The following is a 27,816-nucleotide window of genomic DNA, read 5'->3' as shown; positions in this document are numbered from 1 at the left end:
CAGTTGTGAACATGGCAGTACAAGGGTGACAAGTGGTTTCTGTAGGTGTGATAGATAAGGTTTAATTTACATTAGTAAGTATTGTGAAGGAGGATCTTAAAATACGTTGGGGGAACTAGTCTATTGCTATTTCTTGACAGATACAGTACTATGCATCTGCCTCTTGGCACAGATCAGACAAAAATGTTGCTTTCACCAAATTCCCAATCTCATCTGTGGCTGTGACAGTATGCAAGCTGCTGAGTAATGACTTTCAGAGCACGACTAAGAGTCTCTACAGCTACGTGACCAATAGTGTAACCACTTGCACTTTACCTACTTGAGCCTAGCTCCTTATCTTCATCTTTCCTATCCAGCCTCCCTGGTTCATCTCTTGCTTTTTTCCCACCCATATGGTTTTAGGTTTGAAAAGCGTAGGATGTCTTTTAATCTGACAGTCTGACAGCATTTTTGGTTCTTAGCTATCCGTTGTGATACCTTCATTCTTCGATAAGTTGGATCTCTTATTTTTTCTCTGATTACAGTTAAGAGGGGATGGTTGCCTGGTTGTACTACCCCTTAAAACTATAACCACCACCACTATCACTACCATCAGGCTGTATGAAATAAAACACATAGTTTGGAGACATTATCAACTTGACTGCTCCCTGTCCATAAAAGTGGATGATTATGAATGCAAGTAATTATGAATTGTAAAATAGAGGTTCCTTCAGAGTAAATACTTGTGAATTTAATAGGCTTTAATTAGTAGGCTACTGTACCTTGATTTTCTTGTTCATCTGGCAGCACTGCACTGGGTCGTTTGTACACAGTTTCTTTTATATCATCTACTCCATATTGTGTCCACGATAGATTGCCATTTTGGACTACAGATGATAGAGCTGTGATGGTACTTTCATCGTTATCACACACTTCAATTACTGCAATAAATGGAGATATAATTGATACAGTATTTCAGATTGTAACAAACTGGAATTGATTTATATGGTTACTCTATCAAATAAAGAGGACAGGTAGAACTAAAGGGTAAGTACTATTTCCCAAAGTAGGCACCATTTTTTTCTAAGACAATCTATATCAGCCACTCCAACATGTTGCCATTATTCTAAAATAGTGTGGCATTTATAAAGAATAACATAATTGGTTGGAGAAAAAGGTCCAAGGTTGCGTGTTGTAATAATAGTTAGTTTTACAAAATATTATAAAAAGTAAACTCTTGTCATCATATTCCTTGAGATGTTACAGTTCTTTTCAGGTCCCACTACACCCTCAATATAGGTGAGCTGCATGTACCTTTTTTTTTTTCTATTTGCTTTACGTCGCACTGACACAGATATGTCTTATGGCGACGGTGGGGAAGCAATGGGGAAGGAAGCAGCCATGGTCTTAGTTAAGGTACACCCCTAGCATTTTCCAGGTGTGAAAATGGAAAACCACGGAAAACCATCTTCAGGGCAGCTGACAGTGGGGTTCGAACTCACTGGGCCGATTGCAGAAACGATGACTAGTTTTAAGCCTTAGACATCGTCTACCTAAACAACGTCTAAATCATTCACGATCTTCCATTGCATAAACAATGTTCAGTCCATGTTTAACTAGACATCCCTTAAAGTTTCAATTTCGGTTTGAAAATGGAGACAGAACTATTTTTCATGCAACTCTTTGCTTGTCACAACTAATGAAAATCGTCGGTGTGCGAGCCGAATGCCAGTTAGCTGTTCGTCTTCCTACACATTACTCAAATATGGTTGAGCATGACTTCCCCACAGATAAGAGTATCGCTTTCGGTGCAAATTAAATCTCATAATATTATCGACACTAAAGCGACACGCCAGCGTACGGGGAAGTGTAGCTTTGATTATAGCGTTGTTACAGTGAGTGTAATTTACTCATAAATGCAGTAGCTTCGACGAAGAGAAAATGAAGCAATAGTAATGTGTAACCGAGTGTGTTGTACAGGCCATATAGATGTAGCTTGCATTCTGGAGATCGTAGATTCAAAACGCATCATCGGCAGCCGTGAAGATTGTTTTCCGTACTTTCCCTATTTTTACATCTACATACTAGAGCTGTTATTATGGTCACGGCTCTTCCCCAGTCCTCTTTAAACAATAATCACCACCACTTGCCTTTTCCTATCTGATAGTTGCCGAAAACCTATGTGATTTTATATATATAAAAATCCCATACAACCTACTTTTTTGTTTTCACTATTATGTGTGTTTACTTAGCAGTAAAAATAAGTGAATCTCTTCCGGTTGATGTATGTGACAGCCCTCAGACGATCGGGACACGTAATTGTGGTATGTATGCAGTCGAAGTGACCTATAATTCCATGGAAATTACCCGATGTATATAATAAAATATATCGATTGCCAAGAATTGTATTCAAGTTGACAGTTACCGGACTGTCACTTTGTCAGTCTCAAGAAACAAGTCTCTCGTAAAGCGAAACCTTATTTTATGATTATCTCCCCGTGCATGTCAAACAAATTGCTGTGATTTAGCAGCGGGCAACCCACAGAGAGGCCGTCAGACTAACCTTTCTTCCCGGAATCGTCTCAACATGATAATACAAATTACATATTTCACGGTACATAACCTCTGATTGTGATTCACTCCTGTCATTTGAGGTTAAACAGTGCTCTCGGCAGTGTTTAAACATGACCAGTTGAACATCGGTTTTAGACATTGTCTAAGTGATAAATAACATCTCTGCAATGCGGCAGCCATACTTAGGCATTGTTTAACCGTAGACACCGTCTAAATGCCATTTCTGCAATTGGCCCACTATCTCCCAGATGCGAGCTACAGCTGTGCGCTCCTAACTGTATGGCCAACTCACCCAGTATGTACCTTTTTTTTTTAACCACATAACTGCAGTCCTGCAATTCTTAAATATCTGTCAGTTCAAATCAAGTCATATATAGAAAGATGTTTGTTTTGATGTTTCGATCTTCCTATATATGACTTGAATTGCTCTTGTTCATTCCTACCTATTACTTATAATTGACCTATTTGGTTCCTTCTCTTGTTTTATGTTTGTCCTGTGTTCCTAGTGTTTTACGATCTGTATTCAGTTTTATCTTTCTGTCACTTCCTTTTTTTCCTGTGTTTATCTGGCTTTCTTCTTATCCTATACCTCCCACCTCAAGATTGAAGATATGTCAAGATGATCCTTCATTGAGTGTTGAAGCCCACCCTCCTGATGAAGATGGGAAGCAGAAACAAGCGCTGAGGGCTGAGAAGAAATGGATGTAGAAGACCTGGGAGTGAAGAGACAGCCTGTCTATTTGAAGATGGTAGTTTATAAATTATGGAAGCAACATTACTTTAGTTTTGGAACTAAGTTTTATAAGAACATGCTCTATCTATAGCACCATAGTTTTGAATAACTTACAGATGTAAACAGGGATTTTCTTCACTGCCTATGTGGTGTATCTCTTTAGAAACAGTTGAGACAGTTGCCTCAGCAACTACGTCTTGTATGTTTTTAGCAACAGCTGATGAATAGCTGATGTATTACACTGTCTTATACTAGACTCACGGTATAAGAAGAGAAAAAGGGCAAGAAGAAGAAACCGACACCAACATGATTGAAGATAAGACAGAGGAGCAGGCACAACAAGAAGTTTGTCATAAGACCTCAGGCATAAGACCTCCTGAAGATCTAATGATGGACCAGACTCAAGAGGAAGTTTCTTGTAATCGTAGACTCCCAAAAAACCAACGATCACATGATTACTTGACCAATTATATCTTGTAAACAAAATATATATTGGAAAGAGTGTGGTATATCTTTGTAGAAACAGTTGAGACAGTTCCCTTAGCAACTACATCTTGTATCTTTAAAGTAACAGCTGATAAAGAGCTGATGCACTACATTGTCTTAAAATAGGCTAAGTTTTTACTCAATAAAACTTCTTATAAGGCTTAGCACTGGTCAATATAAAAACAAGAAATAAGAGCTACTTCTTTATAAAGATCAAGAATTACAGCTGTATTTATCAGCAATTCCTCCTCATATTGAACAATGTGCAGCAATTAAATAAGTGCATATTTCTCCATCCATTTATATAAAAATGTGTGTAAACCGTAACTTTAAGTAACCATCCCCACCTACAATTTTATCAAGAAGTAGATCATGAGAAACCTGCCTCTCCAGACCTATGACCACCTTAGCCTTTAATGCTTTGCAGATTAAGATTACATAAGTAGATACACTTGAACTAAAGACCTTAAAAGCAACTTGTTCCAAAGAAAAATTTGTGAGAGGCCTACTGGAAAGCTGCTGTTGCATATGTTACAAAGGAATGCAGGGAAATTGCATCACAAGTAGTAGGTAAGGGGAATGAGGTGCGTGAGGAGGGTGGGATGTATTAGCAGAATTAAGGAGATTCATTGTAATAATTAGATGATAGCAGGTGAGTACCATATTTGTATTTTCAATACTTTAAAATCAGACATCAATTGCAGTTAATTTAAATTACTCTGTAAGTTACTCACCAAAATCTGCTGGGTTATAGTGTGTAGGGCAATGGATGCCAACAGAATGTAGATAGGGCACCAAGGCTTTGGTGCTTCCTTGATACACACATAGACCCTTGGCTACTACATACACATGGTCGAACAGCCCAAATATTGACGCACTGGGTTGGTGAATGGTGCACACAATAGTTCTGCCTTGCATTGCCAGAGTCTTTAGTAGAGATATACACTGTTTTGCCGCAACGTTGTCCAGACCACTGTTCAGAAATAAAAAACAAGGACATAGATTATAAGCAAATACTATAGTATACATAGTTGGTGTATTTTTAATGCAATGTGTTTGAAAGGATGTACCATAATATAAGGATAGTACTTCATTTCCTATACAGATTGAATCATATTTTTATATTCAGATATTCATAAAGATTTTGAATTAATATTTAACCAACAATTTATATTTAAACATGTTGCCATTTGGGGAGAAACTGAGAGAGACGTTCAGAGGAGACTGAATCTTTGGAACACCAAGTTTAAAGAATATAAATTAACTGTGAGCAGGAGCAAAACAGTGGTAATGAAAGTTAGCAGGACAAATACACCTTGTAACCTCGCCCTTGAGGGAGAGAAGATTGAATGTGTGAATACCATTACATATCTGGGGAGTACAATATCAAATAACGGAAGTGCCATGAACGAAGTGTTGAATCTGGTGCAAAAAGGATCCAACTTCTTCCGTCAAGTAAAGAACATAGTATGGGACAGGGGAGTTCCTCAGAGGGCTAAACAGACCCTGTTTATGACTCATCTCCTGCCCATCATGACGTATAATCTGGAGAGTTGCATCATACATGAAAAAGAAATAAGTCAACTGCAAGCTGTACAGAAAACAAGGAAGGACAGAGTTAGGAATGATCAGATATGAAGAGACCTGCAGGTCAACCTGACCACGGAAGAAAAGTTGAGTGTTGCAAGACTGAAGTGGCTAGGACATGTTAAGCGGGTGCAGGTGACTCGAACACCAAGGAAGTATTTTAAAAAGATGGTTCTGAGACGAAGACCAATTAGACGCCCTAGTAAAGGTGGTTAGATCAGATAAGAGAAGACCTAGAAGAGAGAGCAGAAACATGGGATGCCCTAGAGAGAATAGAAGCAAACCAGGACCGAGATGAAGTTCCCTAGGTCCACAATTCAAAATACCAAACTGGACAAGTTAAGGAATGATGTCGTTAGGAAGGAAGCTGGGATTGTTACATCATTGTTAGATCAGGTCAGCATGTCCAGACTGAGGTGATTTGGGCATGTAATGAGGATGGATCCAACAAGGACAGCATATGTTAACTTGGAGAGACACGTGGCAGGGAAACGGATGGTGGGAAGACCAAGAACCCACTGGATGGACATCGTAAAGATGGACATTGCAGATCAGGGAAGGACACTGGAGGATATCATTAACAACAGAACGTATCTCAATAAGACAGAATGGAAGAGGCTCGCCAACAGTACCCAGGAAACTGGAACTGTAAAATGATGATGATGATGACGACGTGAGGAACATCATGGGTCAACGTTACTTGCAATTACTACCCTAATGTGAGGAACACCATGGATCTATATTACCTAGGAGTACTACCCTTACGTAGGAACATCACGGGTCTGGGCGTTGCCTGTGGTTAGTACCACTGTGGGTATCCCACCGAGGAGGTGGCGGCGTACACTCGGCTGCGCGTGCTAATGTCCATACAAGAAAACATGCCATACACTGCACTGAAATGTGTCAGTTCCCCTGTGTTTAGAATGGGTCTCCATTACTTATGAGTAGTATCACTATATGAAGAACACCATGGGTCTACGTTGCCTCTGATTAGTACCACTATGTGAGGAACACCACAGGTTTGGCTGTTGCCCATGATTAGTACCACTATGTAAGGAACACCATGGGTCTGCATTGCCTGAGACTAGTGCCAATATATCAGGAACACCATGGGTCTGTGTTGCCTGTGGGTGGTACCATAATGTGTGATAAGCCATAGGTTTGCGTTGCCTATGATTAGTACCACCAGGTGAGTGGCCTGTTTTTAGTTCCACTATGTGAGGAACTCCACGGGAATACCAGCACCCATGATTAGTTTCACTATGTGAGGAACACCATGGGTCTGCTTTGCGTGGGTCTGTATTGCCTGCGATTGGTGCTGTTATGTGTGATGTACCATGGGTTTGCATTACCTGTGATTAGTACCACCATGCGAGGAATGCCATAAGTCTACATTACCTGTGATTGGTACCACTAGGAGGAACACCATGGTTGTGCTTTACAAGTAATTAGTACTATTATGAGGAGCCGGTGACCTGGATTTTGGACCCTTTTATATAACAAGCATCATCTCAGAAAAGAAAGCATTGTGAATTGGATCCACTGATTGTTTTGGATTCATGGTCCTTTTTTCGTCATCATTTGTTTTATATTTTAGTCAATGGATACATTTGAAGTTTTAATTATTTTATTTTATTTTATTTTAATTATCATTTCATTTTGTTGTTCCTCATACCATTAGGGGCCGATGACCTAGCTGTTAAGCCCATTTAAACAACAGACATCATGTTCTTGAGATCTTCTAGAGCAAGTTGAAGGCTAGAAAGGTAGCTGGTACTGATGAGATTTCTGGGGATATATTGTACCCTGGTAGGGGTGTAAGTTGCGTCATTCAATCATTTATTAAGGAATATGTTACAGAGATGCTAAAGCATAAAATATTATACATTGTACAGGCCAGTCCGTAAGGAGTTGAGAAATCCTACAGACTTCTGTCTCCAGTAGGATTAAGGGATGGTCAGGACATACAATAGAAGAGCAGAAATATTCTACCCAGTAGCCTTATCTTACTGGCCGAGGCGGTAAAGGTGTGCTCGGTTTGCTCGGAAGGACGTGGGTTCGAATCCCCATCAGGAAATCGTAAAATTTAAGAAACAAGATTTCCACTTCCGGAGGTGCACATGGCCCTGAGGTTCACTCAGCCTACACCAAAAATGAGTACTAGGTTAATTCCTGGGGGCAAAGGCGGTCGGGCATAGAGCTAACCACTCAACCCCATCAAATGCCGAGGTTACGGATGGTGGAAGCCTTTACCTTCCAACCCTCCAGGAGCCTTTATGGCCTGTACGGAGATTACTTGCCTTATCTTGATGGAATGAGAATGCTGTAGTTACTTCCAAACCCAAAAGGGAAATACAGAGCCTCAGAGCCGGGCTCCACCTGAACCGGTGAGCGTAATATGCACGAGTTCTAGGAAATGACGACAGGGAAAAACCGTCGACTCAGGCGTTTTTTGAAGGATGCAGTTGGTAAGATGAGATACTAGGGCAAGATTTGAATTACCGCTTACCTACGGGCCAATTACAAAATTCGCCTAGGAAACCTTTACAGAGTCAATCATGCCAACATTATATTGTATGAGGCGCTACATGGAAAAATTTCGCAAAGAACAGTAAATAAAATCTGAGTACAGATTCAGAATGAGGAAGAATTTAGAAACATGACCTGATATTAAAAGTTGGTAATTTAAGTAGATGTACAGCAGTTATTCTCAGAAATCAGTGACGCTATTCTCTGATTGGCTGAAAATGAGGGGCGCTAAAAATGGTATGAGTTTGCCCGCCAAGAAGACAGGAGCTAAATTCATAATTATAGTATTAACCTGTGATGGACCTGAGTTCAAATTTTGCACAGAGGCAAAAAATGATTGATCACACATGTGGACCACAAATTGAAGCTCCAGGCAGATTGTATGTTATGCTGGTAGAATGTAATTAGCGGAGCAAATAGGCCAAATGTGGACCGTGTGTGAAAATTACGAATGGGAATTCTCTCGGGGGCTAGACCAGGTACGAGAGGCCTGTCATGGGATGAAGGAAGAAATGAAGGATCACTTTGATGCGAACCTGATCCAGGTTACCGAGACGGTCGAGCGAGTTAGATCTGAAGCATTGGAGGATCGTAACAAAATCAGGGAAAGATTAGTGGCAGCACTAAGCGAAATCATGACCCAAATGTTAGCCGATCGAAATGAAGCTAAGGCATATAGTGAAAAGATGTGAGAAGAGTGTCGACAAGGACGAGATGAGATTAAAAATCAGATAGAAGGTCATATCGTCCGAGCAGAGCAGAAAATTGTAGAAATTGTGGGGAATGTGGAAACTCTATGAGAAGACTACAAAGGCACAGAAGTGAAGGTTTGGCTCTGAAATTAGAGGTGGAATCTCTCAAAATTAATCCAGAGGTTTCAACACAAATAGACAGTCTTGTTGTCAGAGTTGAAAATTTAGGTTGCTGGCTGGAGGCTTGAGAGGAAGTAAGTGACAAGCTGGTCACCTATCCTGGTAACTTTGGCACCTGAGAAGTGGGGACCAGGAGCTGGAGACCTTGTAACAGCTACCTTGGTATTTTGGGGGAAATGTATGCAGCTGTGGTATTTCTACGGTCTAAAGATAGTGCCAGTGTAATTGTTCAACTGCTGCAATTTAAATCAATAGTTTCCCTCTGAAGAACACAACAATTCCAAGACTAGAATTAATGGCATGTTGCATTGGGGTAGGACTGACCGTACAGGTCAAGAAGAGTCTCGAATCGTTACATCTGTAGGAGTTTTATTGGACCGATTCCACTTCTGTTCTATACTGGATCGAGAAAAATGAACAGTGGTGGACCTTTGTCAAGAATAGGGTTAAACAAATACGTGCCTACTCGGACAGCGCAGATTGGAGACATAACCCGGTTCAAGATAGCCTTCAAGAGGCTGTAGTGTAAAAAGATTAATCGAATCTAGATGGTGGGAGGGTCCAGAGTGGTTAAGATACGATGAGAATGAGTGACCCACAACTCACTACCAGCTGAATGAAGCAGAAATGAAACGCCGGAGAATTGTGCAGAATGACGCATTTCAAAAGCGAGAGAAATCATTATTCATTCCATGAGAGAGAGAGGGGTTGCTGAGAATCCACAACAAGATAGTCAGAAGAAACGATGAGGAAGACATTAGATTCCCCATATTGTTGCTACCTGAACATAAATAACAGCTTTACTTGTAATGGAAGAGCTCTTGAAAGCTTCTCATGAAGGAATACAGATTTTGTTATCTATACTTAGATGCATACGTTACCCCAAAAAATTCCAAGGTAGCTGTTACAAGGTCTCCAGCTCCTGTTCCCCACTCGCCAGGTTTTGGTTGTGGCATTATACACAACCATTAACCCGGCTCAAGGGAGATAGGGTCATCTTCCTTATCCTTCAGTTGAGTAATTCTTGTCTGGCGCATCCATGTTGTGGGGGTGGGTATCCTCCACATCAGTAGGCCGGTGTGAAGGAGAGCTAAGTTCAGGCAGGGACCCAGTCTCACAGGGTATAACGTGGAACCCATGTCCAGGGTTACGGGTGAAGAATTTAACAGCATCTTAGACAGAGAAGGAGATATCATCTGATGGCCAGGCAGGCATCAATTTTTGGTAATGATACAAAGTCTCTCATACTGCATTGGCACTGCCGGTGGCTCCGAATAGCCCACGCAGTGGCCTCCATGCTATGCACTAGCCATGCGTCTTGGTGGGTGTGCTATTTACCAACTGATGAGCCCAACTTAGCACACTGGGGCGAAACGCTGGCAACCAGGAATGAATTAGCTGGAAAATTTATAATGTCCAATAATGGACCATTTATATTGGTATTATAAATTTACTCATTCGGGACAAATATTTCAGGTTTCCCATGGGAATCAACATCTATATCATTACTGCTAATAATTTTAAAATTGCTAGGTTACCACAATGTTACCTTGAAGAGTTCTTTCTTATTGCTGGAAGTACAATAATGGGTTTGACATATCTGTGCACCTTACACATACTGTCAAGATTCAGTAACCTAACTCTGGAAACTAGAGAAGAGCTCTGAATGAATGTACTATACAGCCAAATATTGCATACTAAATTGGAGAATATCATCATAGGATTTCTGATGCGTTATGGATCCTGTCATACTCACCATTTGAAGTAGAGCTTAGAGCTTCCTCTAACCCACAAAAATAGCGGTATGATGACCTATACAAAGTGAGTTAAACAAAATTGATGACCTCAGCTAATGAAATGTTTTGTCTGATGAGGGAAGATAACAGAGAAAACACAATAATTGACTTTTACCTACCTCGTAGGCTCATCCAGGAAGAATATCGGAGGATTATTGATTAACTCTAGGGCAATGGATAGTCTTTTCTTCTGACCTCCTGATAGTGAAGTGGTACAAACATTTCTGGCCTCTAACAATCCAAGAGTTTTCAGGATCTCATTAATCTGTAAATAAAATATTTTTACAACTTTTAAAATTTGTAGTGGGTATAAAAAAGCATATGTGAAGGATTGGAAGTTATGTGATTAAGTTACAATATTTATTTTATTAATTTTCCAAGAGGCATCAGCTTATGCATTACTGTATAAGCAACAACAGGCATCCTGAAGCAATTTAACAATTTCACTTTAGTAGGGTGACTCCTCCTGTAAAATACAAATGATGAAGTACTGATAGGGAATCTTTGATAATATTTATAACAATATAATTTAAACAATTGAAGGATACTCCTCACTTTTAGATATTCCCAGGCACTAGCATTATTAGCTGAGTTAACTATTTGAGACACACACACTAAATAATGTCACATGTGCAATTTATTTTTTGACTGCAACATACCTTTTCTGTTTGTAAATAAGAAATTTAAAGAACTATTGTAACTTAGGCTATGTGCTGGGTAAGCTATTCTTCATAACCATACAAATATACTATGCAGGGCTACCGTATTGGTCCTACAAGCTTCACTGTTCTACCTGAAGAGATAAGCATTCAATCTATTCATTTATGGCTACATAATGCTGGCCCTGTGGTCTATGTTAGCAAGCCTGCCTCTTACCCGAAGGATCCAAGATCAATTGCTGGCCACATCAGGGATTTTTTTACCTTGATATGGTCCAGCTCCTTGGCTGAATGGTCAGCGTAGTTGACTTCAGTTCAGCGGGCCCTGGTTTTGATTCCCAGTCAGGTCAGAGGTTTAAACTTAAAATCGTTAAATCCCTGGCTTGAAGCTGGGTGTCTGTTCTATCCCCAACATCCCTGCAACTCATATACCGCACACAATACTATCCCCTACCACAATAACACTCAATTTCCCTTACACGACAGATGTCGCCCACCCTCATCGGAAGGTCTGCCTTACAAGGGCTGCACCAGACTATTAGTAGCCACTAATAATATTATTATTATCAGAAATGAAAATCCACAGCCTGTTTCCAGTCATTCAACTGGGTCAGGAATGGGATGAATGTAGCCCCACTTAGAAGCAAGGATAGGAATTCTGCCGGCTGCCGAAGCCTATCGCACTCCTCTGGAGCAATGATTAATGACTGACAGATGAAATGAAATGATATTGGTATGAAATATGACAGGGAAAACAGGAGTAACCAGAGAAAAAGCCTGTTTTGCCTCCACTGTGTCCAGCACAAATTTCACATGGAATGATCAGGATTTGAACCACAGAACCCAGAGTTGAGAGGCTACATGCTGCCATTTGAGCCATGGAGGCTCATTACTATTATTATTATTATCATTAGAATAATGGCCAAGAGGATATATCAAGCTGACCAAGTATCACTTTGTTATCCTGGAGCCTTTTGGGCTGAGCCACAGTTGCTTGGTAGGCCAAGGCACATCAAGGGCCTGATGTATTTCACAGCCCCTTTTTTGTCAAACAAACAACATGATTTTATGGAGAGTAAATGATGCCTAACAAACCTATCCATCTTCAATCAATATACTACGGTACCTCCGCCATCAATAACAAGACGCAATTGGACGTCATTTACAGTGACCTGGCTAAAGCATTTGTATCCACAAACCATAATATGTTTTTTTTTCTTGTGTCAACAAGATACACATTTGATTGTAAAACAATCAATTGACTCACTAAAAGGGAATCCTCATATCACACCATCTGGCAGTAATCTAAGTTACCACTGCACTTATCTTGAAAGTTGCCACTTTTTTGTAGTCGGCATGGTCTAAGTGGCCTTGGTGTGCATAGCAAATTAAATTGTTTAATAATTTGTTGATTGAATTCATCAATACAGTCATGAAGTGGACAGCTTGCAATCATTCATGATAGCAAGCTGAATTTCTTTTTTCATAAAGACGAAGTAAAATCCCATGTCATGAGGTCTCTTGAAATTTTTATCAGATTTACTGAATTTCGTGACTTAAATGCTCTTACATTATACTTGGTTGGGAACAACCAAGGATGGTGGAGAGCTTCAAGAACTCAGGCAGCTTAATACGGGTATGATAAAGAAGAAAGTGAGCAAGGGAGACAGGAGAAACATTCATAAACAATGTTAGAAGCTTGGTGTGGAGTAAAGATGCCCCCCCAAAACAGCATGAATGGTATACCTACATACTATATCCCAATACCAACATATGCTACAGAAACCTGGGTAATAAGGTGAAGAGAGGAAAGTAGGATCCAGGCCAACAAGGTGAAATGTTTGAGGAGTAGGATAGGAGTAATAAACATGAATAGGGGTATGATTTTTTTTGCATTAATTTATGTTGGATTTTGCAAAAAGGAAACCATTTTTTGTTAGTTTGCAAAATAGGGCTGACCACATCACTTTAATTTTGCATTAATCATTTCCTTAAATTATTCATAAAAAGTACAATTCATGAGATTTGTGAATTATTTATGTGAAAGACAGATAAATAAAGAGAAACAATATTGATAGTCATTATATATTGATTAGAATAATATAGCCCTAATCAAGGTTACATAACAAATTACCCTTTCATCCTACATGGCTATAGCTTTCACTCTATATGGCCATACCATTAAGGAATTTCCTAGAATATTAATACGAAGCAATACTTCTGTCAAAATGAGAAATCCTTAGTCTCTTTACTGTTTCCCTTCACACATGTGATATTAGAATACAATTTCAAGATTTTTATTTTCCATGAATTTTGCTGCAGTTTTGCACTTGCTGCAAAATAAGTAATTTTTGCTTTAAACTGGCCTTGTCACTTTAATTCACTGTAATTCACAAAAACAAAATCACTGATTTCTTAACAAGAATCATATGATTTGTTAAGATATCTCAAAATTGCTTCAAAATATTTTTTGTCACGTTTATTGTTAATGTGAAAATAAGTATCATGCCTCTAAACATGGACAAGATAAGAAACAAGAAGGTCAGAGAACTAGTGCAAGTGGAACCATTCTTGGAGGCCAACTTAATTGCATATTATATTGCTCATAATATATTGATTACCTTTCTTCCATCTGAATATTATAAAGGTTCAAGTATAATAGACCATGTTAGTGAAGACATCATGATACAAAAGGCTGTAAGATAAGGTTGTATCCTCTCTCTCTAATCCTCTGTAACTTGTTCTCTGAAGTCATCATCATCATCATCATCAATTCTTCGCTCCAGCAAGCTGGGTGCAGTTGTGTATGAGCCTCCCCCAGTTTGTCCTATCCATCCACAGATGTTGTTCATAAATGTGATGCCAGTTTACATCTCTAATTTCAAGGTCCTTGAAAATCTGCTTCTCCCAAACATCACGAGGTCTTCCTCTTGATCTCTTCCCAGAAACAATGCGGTCAAAGTATGCTCAAGGAGTCCTGTGGGAATCCATCCTTTTCATGTGACCATATCATTGCAATCTCTTCACTTCTAGGGTCTCCAGCAAGCATCTTTCCAATCCAAGCTGCTGTCGGATAGCCACATTCCTTATTTAATCCATTTTTGTTTTTTGTATTCATGAATGGAGGAACTGCATTTCTGTTGCCTGAAGACGACTCTTTGTTGATCCAGTAAGTGTTGCTGGTTCCAGACCATATGTCAGTATAGTTACCAGATATATTTTGTACAAGCTTATCTTGGAAACTAACAGAAATGTTTCATCCCAAAGTATTTGACGTACAGCATGATAGAATGTGAAGTCATTTTTCAAATTGTCCTTGATGAAGTTGACAAAGGAATCAAATAAATATCATCTGCTATAAAGATGACACCATGAATCTTACGGACAATTCAGAAGACCTTCAATTTCTTCTGAACAGCATCAGTGAAGTAAGCAAAGAGTTTGGCCTTTAAATAAACAGTGAGATATAATTCATGGTAATCACCAAGCAGAAAATCACCAACATTTCAGGGTCCATGTTTCAGTGCCGTACAGAAGCACTGGTTATACATAGCATCTGACAAAATTGTGATGTGTCTCCAAGCTGAAGCTTCTGTCACACATCCTCATTTTCAGAAAGCTACGAAGGGAGTTCAATATATAACGCAACACATTTTTCTACAAGCAGGTTGGTTTTATTGAGGATTCAAATGCACCATGTTATTCCCCAATTCTTTTTTCAACAATAACCTATTTTTCAAAGTAATTTTTCGTTCAATGCTACCGTAATGTGAGGGCCTGTGTGCCTGCATGGTACCACTTGATATCGGAGCCAACGTTATGCTGCATCGATAACTTCCCCATCATTCACAGAGTGCATTCTTCATTGGGCCAAACAGATGGAAGTCAGAAGGCACGTGATCCGGGCTGTAGGGTGGATGAGAAAGAACAGTCCACTGAAGTTTTGTGAGCTACTGGCATGTGCGCAGACTTGTGTGAGATTTTGCGTTTTCGTGGAGAAGGAGAAGTTCGTTTGCATTTTTGTGGCTAAGAACACACTGAAGTCGTTTCTTCAGTTTCCTTAGAGTAGTACAATACACTTCAGAGTTGTTTGTTTCTCCACAAGGGAGGACATCGAACAGAATAAGTCCTTCAGAGTCCCAGAAGACTGTAGTCATGACTATACCAGCTAAGGGTACGGTTTTGAACTTTTTCTTTGTGGGAGAGTTGGTGTGGTGCTACTCCATGGATTGCTGTTTTGTTTCCGGTTCAAAGTGATGAATCCATGTTTCATCACCTGCGACTATGTTTGACAAGAAATTGTCACCTTCAGCCTCATAATGAGCAAGCAATTCCACACAGATGTTTCTTCTTTGCTCTTTATGGTCTTCCGTTAGGTGTCGAGGAACCCAGCGGGAACAAAGCTTTGAATTCTCCAACTGATGGATAAGTGTGTCAGCACTACCAACAGAGATGTCGAGTTCAGCAGCGAGGTCGGTCACCTCAAATAAGGGTGTCACAGCTGTGTACAGCCGGCCAGCCGCGGGAGATCAGACAGGTTTGCTCAATCTTGTTGTGATGAAATGCCTCGCCCAATGACTCACTGCCAGGTCTCCCAAGACACGCTGCAAGAGCCTATGAATATCTGTGATGCCCTGGTTTTCCATCAAAAGAAACTCGATAACTGTTCTCTGTTTGGTATGCACCTCCATTACAGATGCCATTTTCAAGGCTAGTTATAGCGCTGCCATCTATCGGAAATTAATGAAACTCTATGAGACAAAGCGAGAATTTTCAAAGATGTCTCAAACAAAATTTCAATTTTTTAAAACCTAAATTGGCCGAGAAATGAAACATGTTGCATAATATATTGAACGCCCCTAGTAGCACCATTTCTATTTGTACATGGGTCTGTAAATCCAGGTCCAAGTCCTCAGTAATCCAGCTGCCAAGGTACTTAAATTTCCATACCTGTTCAACTTGTTCCCTATAAATGTTCATAAGAATATGCATGTTACAAGTTCTAGTAGTGGCCATCATCTTTGTCTTGTCAGTGTTCATTCTGTGTCCAAACTTATCCCCCTCACAAAACACAGGAAAGCAGCCTATTTCAGTCACATTTTCTGACAGGCAAATACAGCCTGATACAGCTGACCATGGAAGGGAAATGAGGACCCGGGCAGAGAAGATTATCCTGGACGTGGAACCTGTGACAGTGGTTCAACATATATGATACGGCAACTCTGGTATATGGTAGGGTCACCACCCTTCTGAGAGAAAATGGCACCAGAAGAAGAAGGAATAGAATGAAGTCATTCGATAGGATTCTGAGTAATTCTAGTCTTAGAAGAAAATGTGATATGTTAGTTACCTTTAGTTACAGGAATTAAGACAGATTTCATGCACTGGTGGAGTGATCAAGTAATAAGGAAATGAATAATGGAAAATTCAAGACTGATTATGGTCAGCAGGAAGATACAACATGGGAGTGTTTTCTATCAAAGGATGGAGAGTTTATCTTGAAATAGAGTTATACATAGAAAAAATGAGGAACTCTTCTCAGAAGAACTCTTAAGGTTTCACTTTACTTTGTCCTGCCTGCTGGCTCTTCAGAAAATGTGTGCGCGTGTGTTTTTATATTCAGGAATCATTCAAGAAGAACACTTTCGCACTGCAAGATATGTGGTTAAGGTTATTTTTAATATGTATAACTTTTGTTTTCTCAACGATTCATTTGTTTCTATATTCGTCCCTGTTTTTATCTCCTTGTAAGATGTGTATTGTTTAATGTAACGCCTTGTGTAATATAAATGCCTACATCTTGCCTATTTCCCACATTTTGGCTGATGATGACGCAAACACAGTGTCGAAACTAGTTCCAAGTGCAAATACATGTTATAAATAAATATAACATTTTTGTATTGAAAAGGTGGACCGTTTTAAGTTTTTCCTATCATCCTTCAACACGAATGTCGAAACATCAGATGTGTGGAGGAAAAGGTAGGATAGCTGATAATTTATAAGATGGTGATTAAACCCAAAGTTATTTATGGCCGCAATCTCGATCAGTTTATCGGATACACTGAGGCAGAATTAGAGAAAACGGGAAGAAGTGACAAACTCGCTAATAGACTCCTCTGCTTATTTCGTGAATTACTTATTTCGTTTAAGCAAAGTGTAAGAAATACATTGTAGAAAGTAAGTCATACAACTGCTCTTGGTCTATTTTTTTATCTCACATCTGTTTGATGTCTTGTGAGATTGCTAGTTTTAATGAATTTTTATAGGTTTTCTTACTGAAACGTGTTGCAATGAGCGGGCGAGACAGCTCAGTAAAGAGAACTCTAGCAGCGCTTGTCGGAAGTATCTCGAGGACGAGTCTAATGTGCTGTATTTCCCGGCCTTATGTATCTCGTAGGCAACGATGTGGGGAAGTGAAAAGGTAGTGCAAAATGGAGAGGAACCATGTCCACCCCAAACCAGCTCCTTCTGAATAAGGCAAAATGAAATTATGTTGTTAAATTGCTCAAGTGGAGTACTGAAAAATGATAGTAGTTTCCTAGTGTACCATTACTAACTGTTTATTCATTGAATTATAAATTGCAATATAATAGTTCTTTAAATTTAGGCTAAATAAATGAAAATTGTTATATTGTTTTTACTCATTGATGTTATAATTATATAAAATCTCCGTTTTAAGTTAGACTTTGACAGTTGAAATAAGAAGTTTGTATGATCACTGATGAAGAGAATATTTATTGTTCTCAAAACGTGTACGATGAATAAATAAGGTTCGTTAATGGAAAGTGTACTAACAAGGTGGATTTAATCAGAATACTGTTTAAAATAGTTTTTATGAGTTTATACATGTTTATACAGGAATAAACAGCACATATTATAATAAAATTTATCAACAGTGGAGTACTCAATTTATGTAATAATAATAATAATAATGTTATTTGTTTTACGTCCCACTAACTACTTTTTTTAAGGTCTTCGGAGACACCGAGGTGCCAGAATTTAGTCCCGCAGGAGTTCTTTTACGTGCCAGTAAATCTACCGACACGGGGCTGTCGTATTTGAGCACCTTCAAATACCACCGGACTGAGCCAGGATCGAACCTGCCAAGTTGGGGTTAGAAGGCCAGCACCTTAACCGTCTGAGCCACTCAGCCCGGCACTCAATTTATGAATGGGTTATCAGTCAAAATTGAAATTTAATTAATTGATGTACCGTTGTCTGTCGTTCAATTTTTGATGTTGAGGAAGGCAGTTTAAATGATGCCGCTATCATCATGCTCTCATTAACAGAGAGTAGTGGTTGTAAGTAATCATCCTGAGTGAGGTAACAGGATATCTTCTGGAACAAACGTTCATTCCGTTTCTCCCCATTTGTTAGGAGATCGCCTTGAATTCCACAGGACCTGAAACAAGTAGAAAGGAATGGTTAAAGTCTACAATTTTTACGAATAAGTTGCCAAGGAGGGGAAAGACCCATTGCAATATGATGCTTATATAACACATTATTACAAGGAGTTGTCATGACTTCGAGTGCAACAACATCGTGAACATCACATGTTATTACTTCTACTATACACAAAATACTTTCCACTAATATTATCACCTCTTGCCGTACTCATAAACCACATTGCTGGTTACAACTGCCCCTTTATAATCTCTGCATCCAGGCCATGGAATTCTCTACTTGCAAACATTAGGGGTTTAAAGTAGCTTGCCATAAGCACTTGCTGAGTAGATCCCGCTGACTTTCTGGATAATTGTTGACGGAATGAATGAAAAAATAAATAAATTAGCGTAGTTACTTCATTTAAATGTACTTTAGTCATCATTTTAAGGGATTCTACTGTTAATGTTATTGCTGTATATAATATTTGTATTATTTGTTATTATTTGTTTAAGTGTAAGAGAGGGCCTTGAACCCTAACTTTGCCACAAATAAAGGCATTATATATCCAGCTATCTATCAAGTATTTTATCTGTATTCATTAATAATGAATCATCCAAGTTAATGTACACTTAATACCTGATTCGAGTACCCTTGTTTTTAAAATAAATACATTCTCCGTATAAGCACAAGTGGAAGATATTAGAGGAGGATTCCATTGAAGAATACAGTATGTGTTCAAATACTTAAATATACAGTACCTCATTGATGATATTGCAACACTATAACCTTGACCTCAAAATTTATGAACAGGGAATGAGTGCTTTTTAAGTACTGTACTGACAATTAAATTTGTAGTATTAACTCTTTGCTTGTTGATTATAGTCTTCAAATTCCAAGAAATATTACATGTTTATTACTGGAAGTATACATAACGTGTAATAAATGTTGCTGCAACTCCAGCCAGTCCAGGGATTTTAATTCTGGGCTGGGGGCTGGTACAAGGTTCACTAAGGCTTGTAAGACCAACTGAGAATGTGTCTGATACAAGAGGCAGCGGACCCACTCACAAAAACCAAGCGATATAGGTGAGGATGTCTTCACGCTGACATGTTACACTCCCGTATTTACAGGTCATCTGGCTGGGCAGCAGTCATTTTGCCAAGCCAAGGCCCAAAATGGGCTGTGTGTGCCATGGAATTTCTTTTTATGATAAATGTTACCAGTTCAGCATGACTTGAATAAGGTGCTGCGTCAACAACAGGATGATACTCTGCATTGTATTCTGAAATAGAACTCCTGCTATGATGAGCACTGCAGGTTAACAAATTCATTCTGCATATCACCTGAAAAATAGCACACTTGTAAGCACTTGCCAGCTTGTTGGCTTTCCTGGACCTTGCTATTATAAGTTATTCAAGAACTGAATCTGTTAGACTTAGGAGGTCTAAAATTCAAGGAAATGTTTGTTATTTGGATCCTTATTTTCTGAGATGATCATCTGAAATTCATGCTCATTCATTTAAAAATAATATCACACAAAGAAACTCTTATAATATAATATAATATAGTATAATATAATATAATATAATATAATATAATATAATATAATATAATATAATATAATATAATATAATATAATATAATATAATATATTTTCAACCAGTGGATTAAATTTGCTGCATTTTATTGTGGAAGATAGTATTACATTGTTAAGCACTCATGCAACTGCCAGTCCTGTGGATCACCCTCCCCCTCTCTGTTATTTCCTGGAAAGGATGAGTGAGTGAATTAGGCCGGGGAACACCCAACCAACCTGAGAGAATGCGCTGGTCTCTCCTTGTATTTTGCTTTTCATCTGGTGTCTCTATTAATTTTCTGGAAGGAGAAACTCAAATGTTCCTGTACTGGACAACACCCCGAAGATACCACAACTCCATCATCACGTACAATGGGTGTAACTGAAATAAATGATGTGTGTTAAACTGGTGGTAGACTAGGTCATTTTAAGCATATTATGTCCTAAACATTTTGGTCTATCTTTAAATTTAAAGTTTATAAAATGTCAGTATTTTTAGGTTTTCAGTAACTCTTCAGGCACCAGTAGCAAACTACTGTACCGTATGTTTGCAGTAGCTAGAGTGGTTTGGGACGAGACACGGACGATGAGGGGAAGTTGTTGCATACTCTATTGTCTAAGCATGACTTTGCTTGTTGGAAGGGACAAGGAGGCGAGGTAGCTATCTGATATGAGAATACTGCTGTCTACTTGGCAAATCCTAACATAAAGAAACTGCTATTGTTGTTGTTCCAACTCCATATAAAGGATTGGGATATTTGGAGTGGTAGTACTCTGTAGCCTACCTTGTAAGTGTGTTAACATCATTTCAGTGCATAATTTCGTTGGTGTTGTAGGCCACGTGTTATAATTGAGTGATTGATTGATTAACTGAGTGATTAATTGATTGATTGTTGTTTTAAATGACAAAATAATTTTGATAATCAGCTCCCGTGTGGAAGTATACTAATGCATTGTCTGTCAAGCACTGTCTTACATACATGTCACATGGTCCTACCAAGGCTTAAACGTAGGGTTCAGTGGGGAATGATTAGGAAAAAATAAAATAAAAGCTGGTCATTATATTTAGGGTGAAGGGATGAATTTTAAAAAAAAGTTTCTCACTGTGCTGAGCATTAAGGGATTGATCAGATGGTTAGACATTGGCTTTCAATGCTACATTCCAGCTCCAAATCTCGGTTGGGGTATATGAAATTCGTGCCGAATAAATTGGAGGTGGGACAGAGTTTTCTCCATGATCTCTGTCTCCCCTGTCAATTTAATTTCGGTAATATTCCATCATTAACCATTTATCATCGCCCTGAAGTGGTGTGATGGGCTATCAGTCACTGAGTGATGCCATTTTTCCAAACAGCTGCCATAACTAGAGGAAGATCAGAACTGTTTAAATCTGGCTTCTGGTGTTGTGTTATACTTGGTTTATAGCTGAAACTCATTAAGGGTGTTTTAGGTTTTGAATCAGTACAGGATAAATCTTATCCATCAACATCACTGCCAACCTGAATGGCTCAGTTGGTTTGTCAATCAATCACTACTGATCTGCATTTAGGGCAGTTGTCCAGGTGGCAGATTCCCTATCTGATGTCTTCTTATCCTTTTCTTAAATGATTTCATAGAAATTGGAAATTTATTGAACATCTCCCTTGGTAAGTTATTCCAGTCCTTAACTCCCCTTCCTATAAATGAATATTTACCCCAATTTGCCCCCTCTAATTACAGCTTTATCTTCATTTTGTCATTGTCTTTCTGAGCCCAAATTTGCAGGTTCAAATCCAGCTCAGGTCAGTGGCCTTTAAGGGTGTTTTAGAGGTACAGTAACAACTCCATATCACAGCAATAGAACCAACTTTTGGGTAGTTAGGCCATGTGTGTTCGCAGAGTTTTGCCAAGTTGTGCTGTTTGTGCTCATCAGTGCTGTAGTGAGGACTTCAAATTTCCCACAAACAAGCAGCATGGGCCTTTGATACACAATGCTAAAACTCAGTAACATACCACCATGCTCGCTCAAGATGTCTTCTGTCTTGAAAATATAAAGGCCTAAATGGAATGATTATAAATGCATGCATAGTTTAACAAATAAATATTATCCTGTCTCAAGCAATAAGCTTGCATAGCAAGCACAGAAAAATTGCCCCTGTATTTATAACATTTCTTGGAAGGCAGTTTTAAGTATATGTATAATTGTTTATATAGAAAATGACACAGGCTACCAGATTAATCTCACATACTTAACCTATGGAGCCAAGGGCTATAGTTCCAAGTCTATACATGGAGGAACAAGAACAACTCTATATACAAAACCAAACCAAACCTCATGGCGCAACGGTCCCGAAGGTTCCTCGTCTCCGAAGTACCCGCTGCTCAGCCGGAAGGCCTGCAGATGACGAGGTGTCGTGTGATCGGTACGATGAATCCTCTCGGCCGTTAATTTTGGCTTTCTAGGTCTGGGTCACTGTCTCACCATCAGATAGCTCCTCAATTGTAATCATGTAGGCTGAATGGACCTCGAACCAGCCCTCAGATTCAGGTAAAAGTCCTTCACCTGGCCAGGAATTAAACCCAGGGCCTCCGAGTAAGAGGCAGGCACACTACCACTACACCGCAGTATCGGCCAACTCTATACATGAGCTGTGGAATATGTAGGATAAAACTTACCGGAAGCCAGATAATGCATTCAGCAGAGAGCTCTTGCCGGCGCCCGAAGGACCCATGATAGCAGTCAGTTCACCAGACTTGAAGCGCCCACTTACACCTTTCAGGACATTTTTCTTTGAACCTGAAACAAAGAACAGTTTCCATTGAAACATACATACACATTAAGTAATCTACTAATATATTTTGAAAGGTTGTCCTAAGTCATGAGGACTTCCCTTAAGCCACACCACTGTGTGTTGTTGCAATGAAATGGCGTATGGCCTTTTTAGTGGCGGGAGTGTCCGAGGACAAGTTCGGCTCGCCGGATGCTGGTCTTTTGATGTGACACCCATAGGCGACCTGCGCGCCATGATGAGGATGAAATGATGATGAAGACGACACATACATCCAGCCCCCATGTCAGCAAAATTAACCAATTAGGTTAAAATTCCCGACCATGCCGGGAGTCGAACCCGGGACCCCTGTAACCAAAGGCCAGCACGCTAACCATTTAGCCATGGAGCCAGACGTTGTTGCAATGTATAGTCTGTAAGCCCCAGTGGAAAACCAAGTGTATCACAATTCCTTGCTTGCATAGATTAAAAACATTTTTTCTGATTATTTCCTTCCTTCCTTCCTTCCTTCCTTCCTATAAACCACCAAAAACCATAGCTCTAATATTGCCTTCCAGATCCACTTCTGGCTTATTTATCCCTATGACTGTGTCCCTTAGTCTTTTTAATATATGGTACTGTATTTATCCGTGAAATCACAGAGTTTACAATAGGTAATGAGATGCGTGTCTTCTTCCAGTGTATTCTTTCCCAAACTTGGCCTTCAGAGATATTCCTTTAGCTTTCTCTACCTGCTAGTATCAGCAATATGCTTGCTCAAGTGAAGGTCTATTTAAAACCAAACAGATCAAAGGTTTCCGGCGACGAAAAATGGGAAAGGGCTAGGATTGGGAAGGTAGCGGCTGTGGCCTTAATCAAGGTATAGCCCGAGCATTCTTCTGCCGTGAAAATGGGAAATCACAGGAAACCTAATAATTCACCTATTGTTTCTTCATCAAACAGGATCAAATAACCCTTTAAGTCTTAACAGAAATTCAGATAAAATCCCCTTCCACTCTTATTTCTCCTTCAAGGATATTTTTGGTTTTATCATTATAGTAGCTATCCTATTATTATTATTAACTCTTCTCGAACCCTATATACTGGGAGACCCTGATAATCTTACTCCAACTCCAGGGCTGCCAACGGTGCGATTCGAACTTACTATCTCCCGAAAGCAAGCTCACAGCTGCACGACCCTAACCGCATGGCCAACTTGCCTTGGTGAGAATGATAACGTACAGTATTTACTGAAATGATTCAATTCAGGATAGCATATGTCGATAGTAAAATTCTGGAACGTCTGTTTTGCTACAGATGTTAGCTCATCTTTTGTTGTATTTCTAAACTACTTTTATTACAGATCCGGTTTTTTGTTATATAAGAGAAATCTTCCAGCCTTTAGTCAAATGTCCAAAAGTGCAATTATATTGTTGTATGAAGCGCTCTTCGTCCTCCTCTGTGGTGTAGTGGTAAGTGTGATTAGCCTCGGGAGGTCAGTGGTTTTCCGTGGTTTCCCACTTCTCCTCCAGGCAAATGCCGGGATGGTACATAACTTAAGGCCACGGCCGCTTCCCCCTTCCTTGTCTATTCCTTCCAATCTTCCCACCCCCCGCAAGGCATAGCAGGTGAAGCCACCTGGGTGAGTTGAAGCTCCAGGACACTGCCCTTGAGGCAGTAGAGGTGGAATCCCTCGCTGAGTCCGAGGGAAAAACCAACCCTGGAGGGTTCGGATCCCACTGGTGTCTGGCTGGCCATTTTTGTTCTGTACTTAACATCTCTTCAACACGTACTACATGTACGTAACACGACCTAATACGTTGAAAGTCTGTTTCGATTACACTGCGGTCGTGAAAATTCAATATTCATAGATAAAGAAGAAGAACACTAGTTGATATAAAAGTAATTACATTAATTTTTACATTAAGGTTGTTTCTAATATGTATTCTGCAGGTTTGGAGAAGAATATGATGTTTAGAGATCATTAATAAATTTAAGGAGCCGCTTTCCTCCCCTCAATTTTCTTGTATTGATTAACAATAACACTTTAAGGTTTACGATACTGGGGCAGAAGCTATTGATGGATTATCAGGTGTGACACAATATCTGTCACAAAGGAACATTTTCCTTCAGTTTCTCTTTCACATTTGACAAGTTAAGATGCCTCTTGGCCCAGACGATGTTGCAAGAGCAGTGGCGTTTGTGGATGACGGATGCAGCATTCGTTATGCAGCTAATGTCACCAGTGCATCATATGGAAGCATCTAGCATGTTCTAAGATGATTTCGTGAACTCGGTACCTGCCACAAACCACCTGGATCAGATCGTTGGAAGTCTACATCTACACAAGGGACGATAGGTTTCTGGTCATCCGAGCCTTGAGCGAACGCCAATCTACCGCCGTTCAAGCCGGAAATCTACTTGAGGAAGTAAGAAATGTCACTGTGACAGCGAGGAATGTCAGATGAAGACTCCGAGAAGCCAATTTGACCTGGTCCGCAGCTCGATTACAGTTTGTGCGTCAACATCAGAATTGGACTTTGGAGCAGTGGTCGTGGTCCTGTTAACAGATGTCACGATTATGCTTCCGGTCACGTAACGGTAGAGAGAAAGTGTGGAGAAGGCATGGGGAGCGATATTCACCTTGTAACATCTCCAAGAGGTCACCATTGGGGGGTGGCTCCATCGTGGTATGGGCCGGTATCAGTTTTGAGGCCTGGACAGAGATGGAGGTGCTCTGAACAGGGACGGCCGTACCGTATGTGCTGAAGTGCTGTAGTGATGGGACATTCGATTCATTTTACTGAATCAGTTCATTTGATTCTGTTCACGTTACTGAATCGATACAGTGATCTGATTCACGGCACATTAGTCACCGCTCCTACTGCATCTTTGTAGTATGTACTGGTAAGACAGCAGCAACAGCATTCAGTGCTCACTGCTGCCATCTGGTCTTCATACTATGAACTCCTTTCTTAGAAAAAAATGCTAGTCACTAATACATTGAAGGTTTCCGGCGACGCAGGATGGGAAAGGTCTAGGATTAGGTAGGTAGAAGCCATGGCCTTAATTAAGGTACAGTCTCAGCATTTCCTGGTGTGAAAATGGGGAAAATACGGAAAACCATCTTAACGGCTCCCGACAGTGGGATTCGAATCCACCATCCCCCGAATGCAAGCGCATAGCTACGCAATACTAACTGCACGTCCAACTCACTCAGTCATTTTTGAAAATATGTATTTTTCTATCAGCTTAGGATTTTTTAAAATCATCATATTTTGTATAGGCTACCCGAGATGTACAGTAGCCCAATGGTTTTCTAATTCAACATACTGCTGGTTAAGGTATTGCGTCAGTCGGCTCACTTACTGTCCACATATGATTGAACTCAGTGTGCTATGGCTCACTGTATGTCCGCCAGTGTCCAGTGTGCCGATAAGGAGCCGTGTGTATCTTGAGTCTCACTGAGCCGTGCTCGTTCACGATTCTTTCGGTGTGCCATGGCTCACTGTATGTCTCGCAGCAGCGGAAGCTCAGCTCTCCGCCAGTGTCCAGTGTGCTGATAAGGAGCCGTGTGTATCTTGTGTTTCACTGAGCCATGCTCGTTCACGATTCTTTCGATTTGCCATGATTCACTGTCTCGCTGCAGCGGAAGCACGGCTCCCCGTCAATGTCCAGTGAGTGCGCCACTCAGCACTGTCTGCTGGGAATAAGCTGAATTGTGTGCCGTGAGCTCGCTGTTCCTGTGAATCGATTCACTCGGACACTTGACTGAATTGATACACTGCTTCGAATCATGCATTCAGTAACCAACACTAAAGTGCTGCAGCACATTGCCTATTTGAAAAACAAATTACTTTAAAAATATTATTTACAATCAAATACAGTGCATTGAAAAAGACGTCAGCCAAAGAATAGGAAATTATTCAACTCCCCTCACAACGAGGTAACTAGTCGTGTGCTCCACGCCGGGTGGCTCTGCTGGGCTGTGCGATCACAGCTCAGCGACAATTTCTAAGCTTTTAGCCAGAAACCAGGAACTCTGCCTTTTGTGCATGCATGCCCAACTTTTCCGATAAACTGTGGACACAACAGCCAAGACCGCCAAGACATCACTTCACAGTGATTCTTCGTTCGACCATAGAGAGGCACCACTAGTCACACTTGCATTACAACCGATATGAGAAGGTGGCAGGTGGCACCCTCTTGACTCAGCGGTAGTGTTTAAGAGGGGATCGCTCAAAGCAAACGGGAAAACAAAATACTGTAGAGCTGTTCCCGCCAGGTCTTTTAATACCAAAGATGATAGAATACTACCAACTTGCCTATTCCATAGCCACATTTGTAAATCGATGAACTATAAAACTTGTACTTTTTATTTTGTCAAAATAAGGAAATGATATTGTGATTTTCTTTAATTAAAAATGCCTAGTGTATAAATGTCACTATAAAAACATAACATGTAATTTTGCATTACGACGTTGCTGGTTTTATTTCAATGATGTTGGTAACATTGGGAAATTCTGTTTTTGCGCGTTCACTCCAAGTGTTTGAGTTTATGAATATTTTGTCATTACTGGTGTTATTGTGTGTTTAATTATATAGTTTTATATGAGGAATGTGTATATGTGTTTGGGTTGTTTGCGTGTTGGTTCAGTGTGGAAAGCTCAATGGAGGGACTCTTGAAAACCACATACCGGTATGTTTCTAAATACTGTATTTGTACTTTTTGGAGGGGGGATGTGTTACAGCACACAACTGATTTTCTGCACCAGCCGCCACTGGCTCTGAATGCACACCGTTACATTGTAGAGGTGTTAGCAGGGCAGGTAATCCCCTGTGCTACCTTAGTTAGTGAAAATTCTATTCTGATGCATGATAATGCACGTCCC

The 27,816-nt window shown here is 39.9% G+C and overlaps 1 protein-coding gene across 4 annotated transcripts in view; it reads right to left on the bottom strand.

Moving 5' to 3' along the window:
* The window catches only part of LOC136879152 (ATP-binding cassette subfamily G member 4), a 394,853-nt gene that overhangs the window by 31,219 nt on the left and 335,818 nt on the right, over nucleotides 1-27,816 (bottom strand). For all 4 annotated transcript variants that reach the window (XM_067152906.2, XM_067152905.2, XM_067152907.2 and 1 more), the window contains 5 exons: nucleotides 22,833-22,953; nucleotides 18,428-18,617; nucleotides 10,676-10,821; nucleotides 4,507-4,745; nucleotides 762-920 (listed from right to left, as the gene is read on the bottom strand). In XM_067152906.2, coding sequence (XP_067009007.2) covers nucleotides 762-920; nucleotides 4,507-4,745; nucleotides 10,676-10,821; nucleotides 18,428-18,617; nucleotides 22,833-22,953 — 855 coding nt within the window. The remainder of the gene's footprint in view (nucleotides 1-761; nucleotides 921-4,506; nucleotides 4,746-10,675; nucleotides 10,822-18,427; nucleotides 18,618-22,832; nucleotides 22,954-27,816) is intronic.

Source organism: Anabrus simplex, chromosome 8 (genome assembly GCF_040414725.1).
Source record: "Anabrus simplex isolate iqAnaSimp1 chromosome 8, ASM4041472v1, whole genome shotgun sequence".
NCBI lineage: Eukaryota > Metazoa > Arthropoda > Insecta > Orthoptera > Tettigoniidae > Anabrus > Anabrus simplex.
Note: the sequence above shows the minus strand (reverse complement) of the source record. Positions and strands in the feature narration are given on the sequence as shown.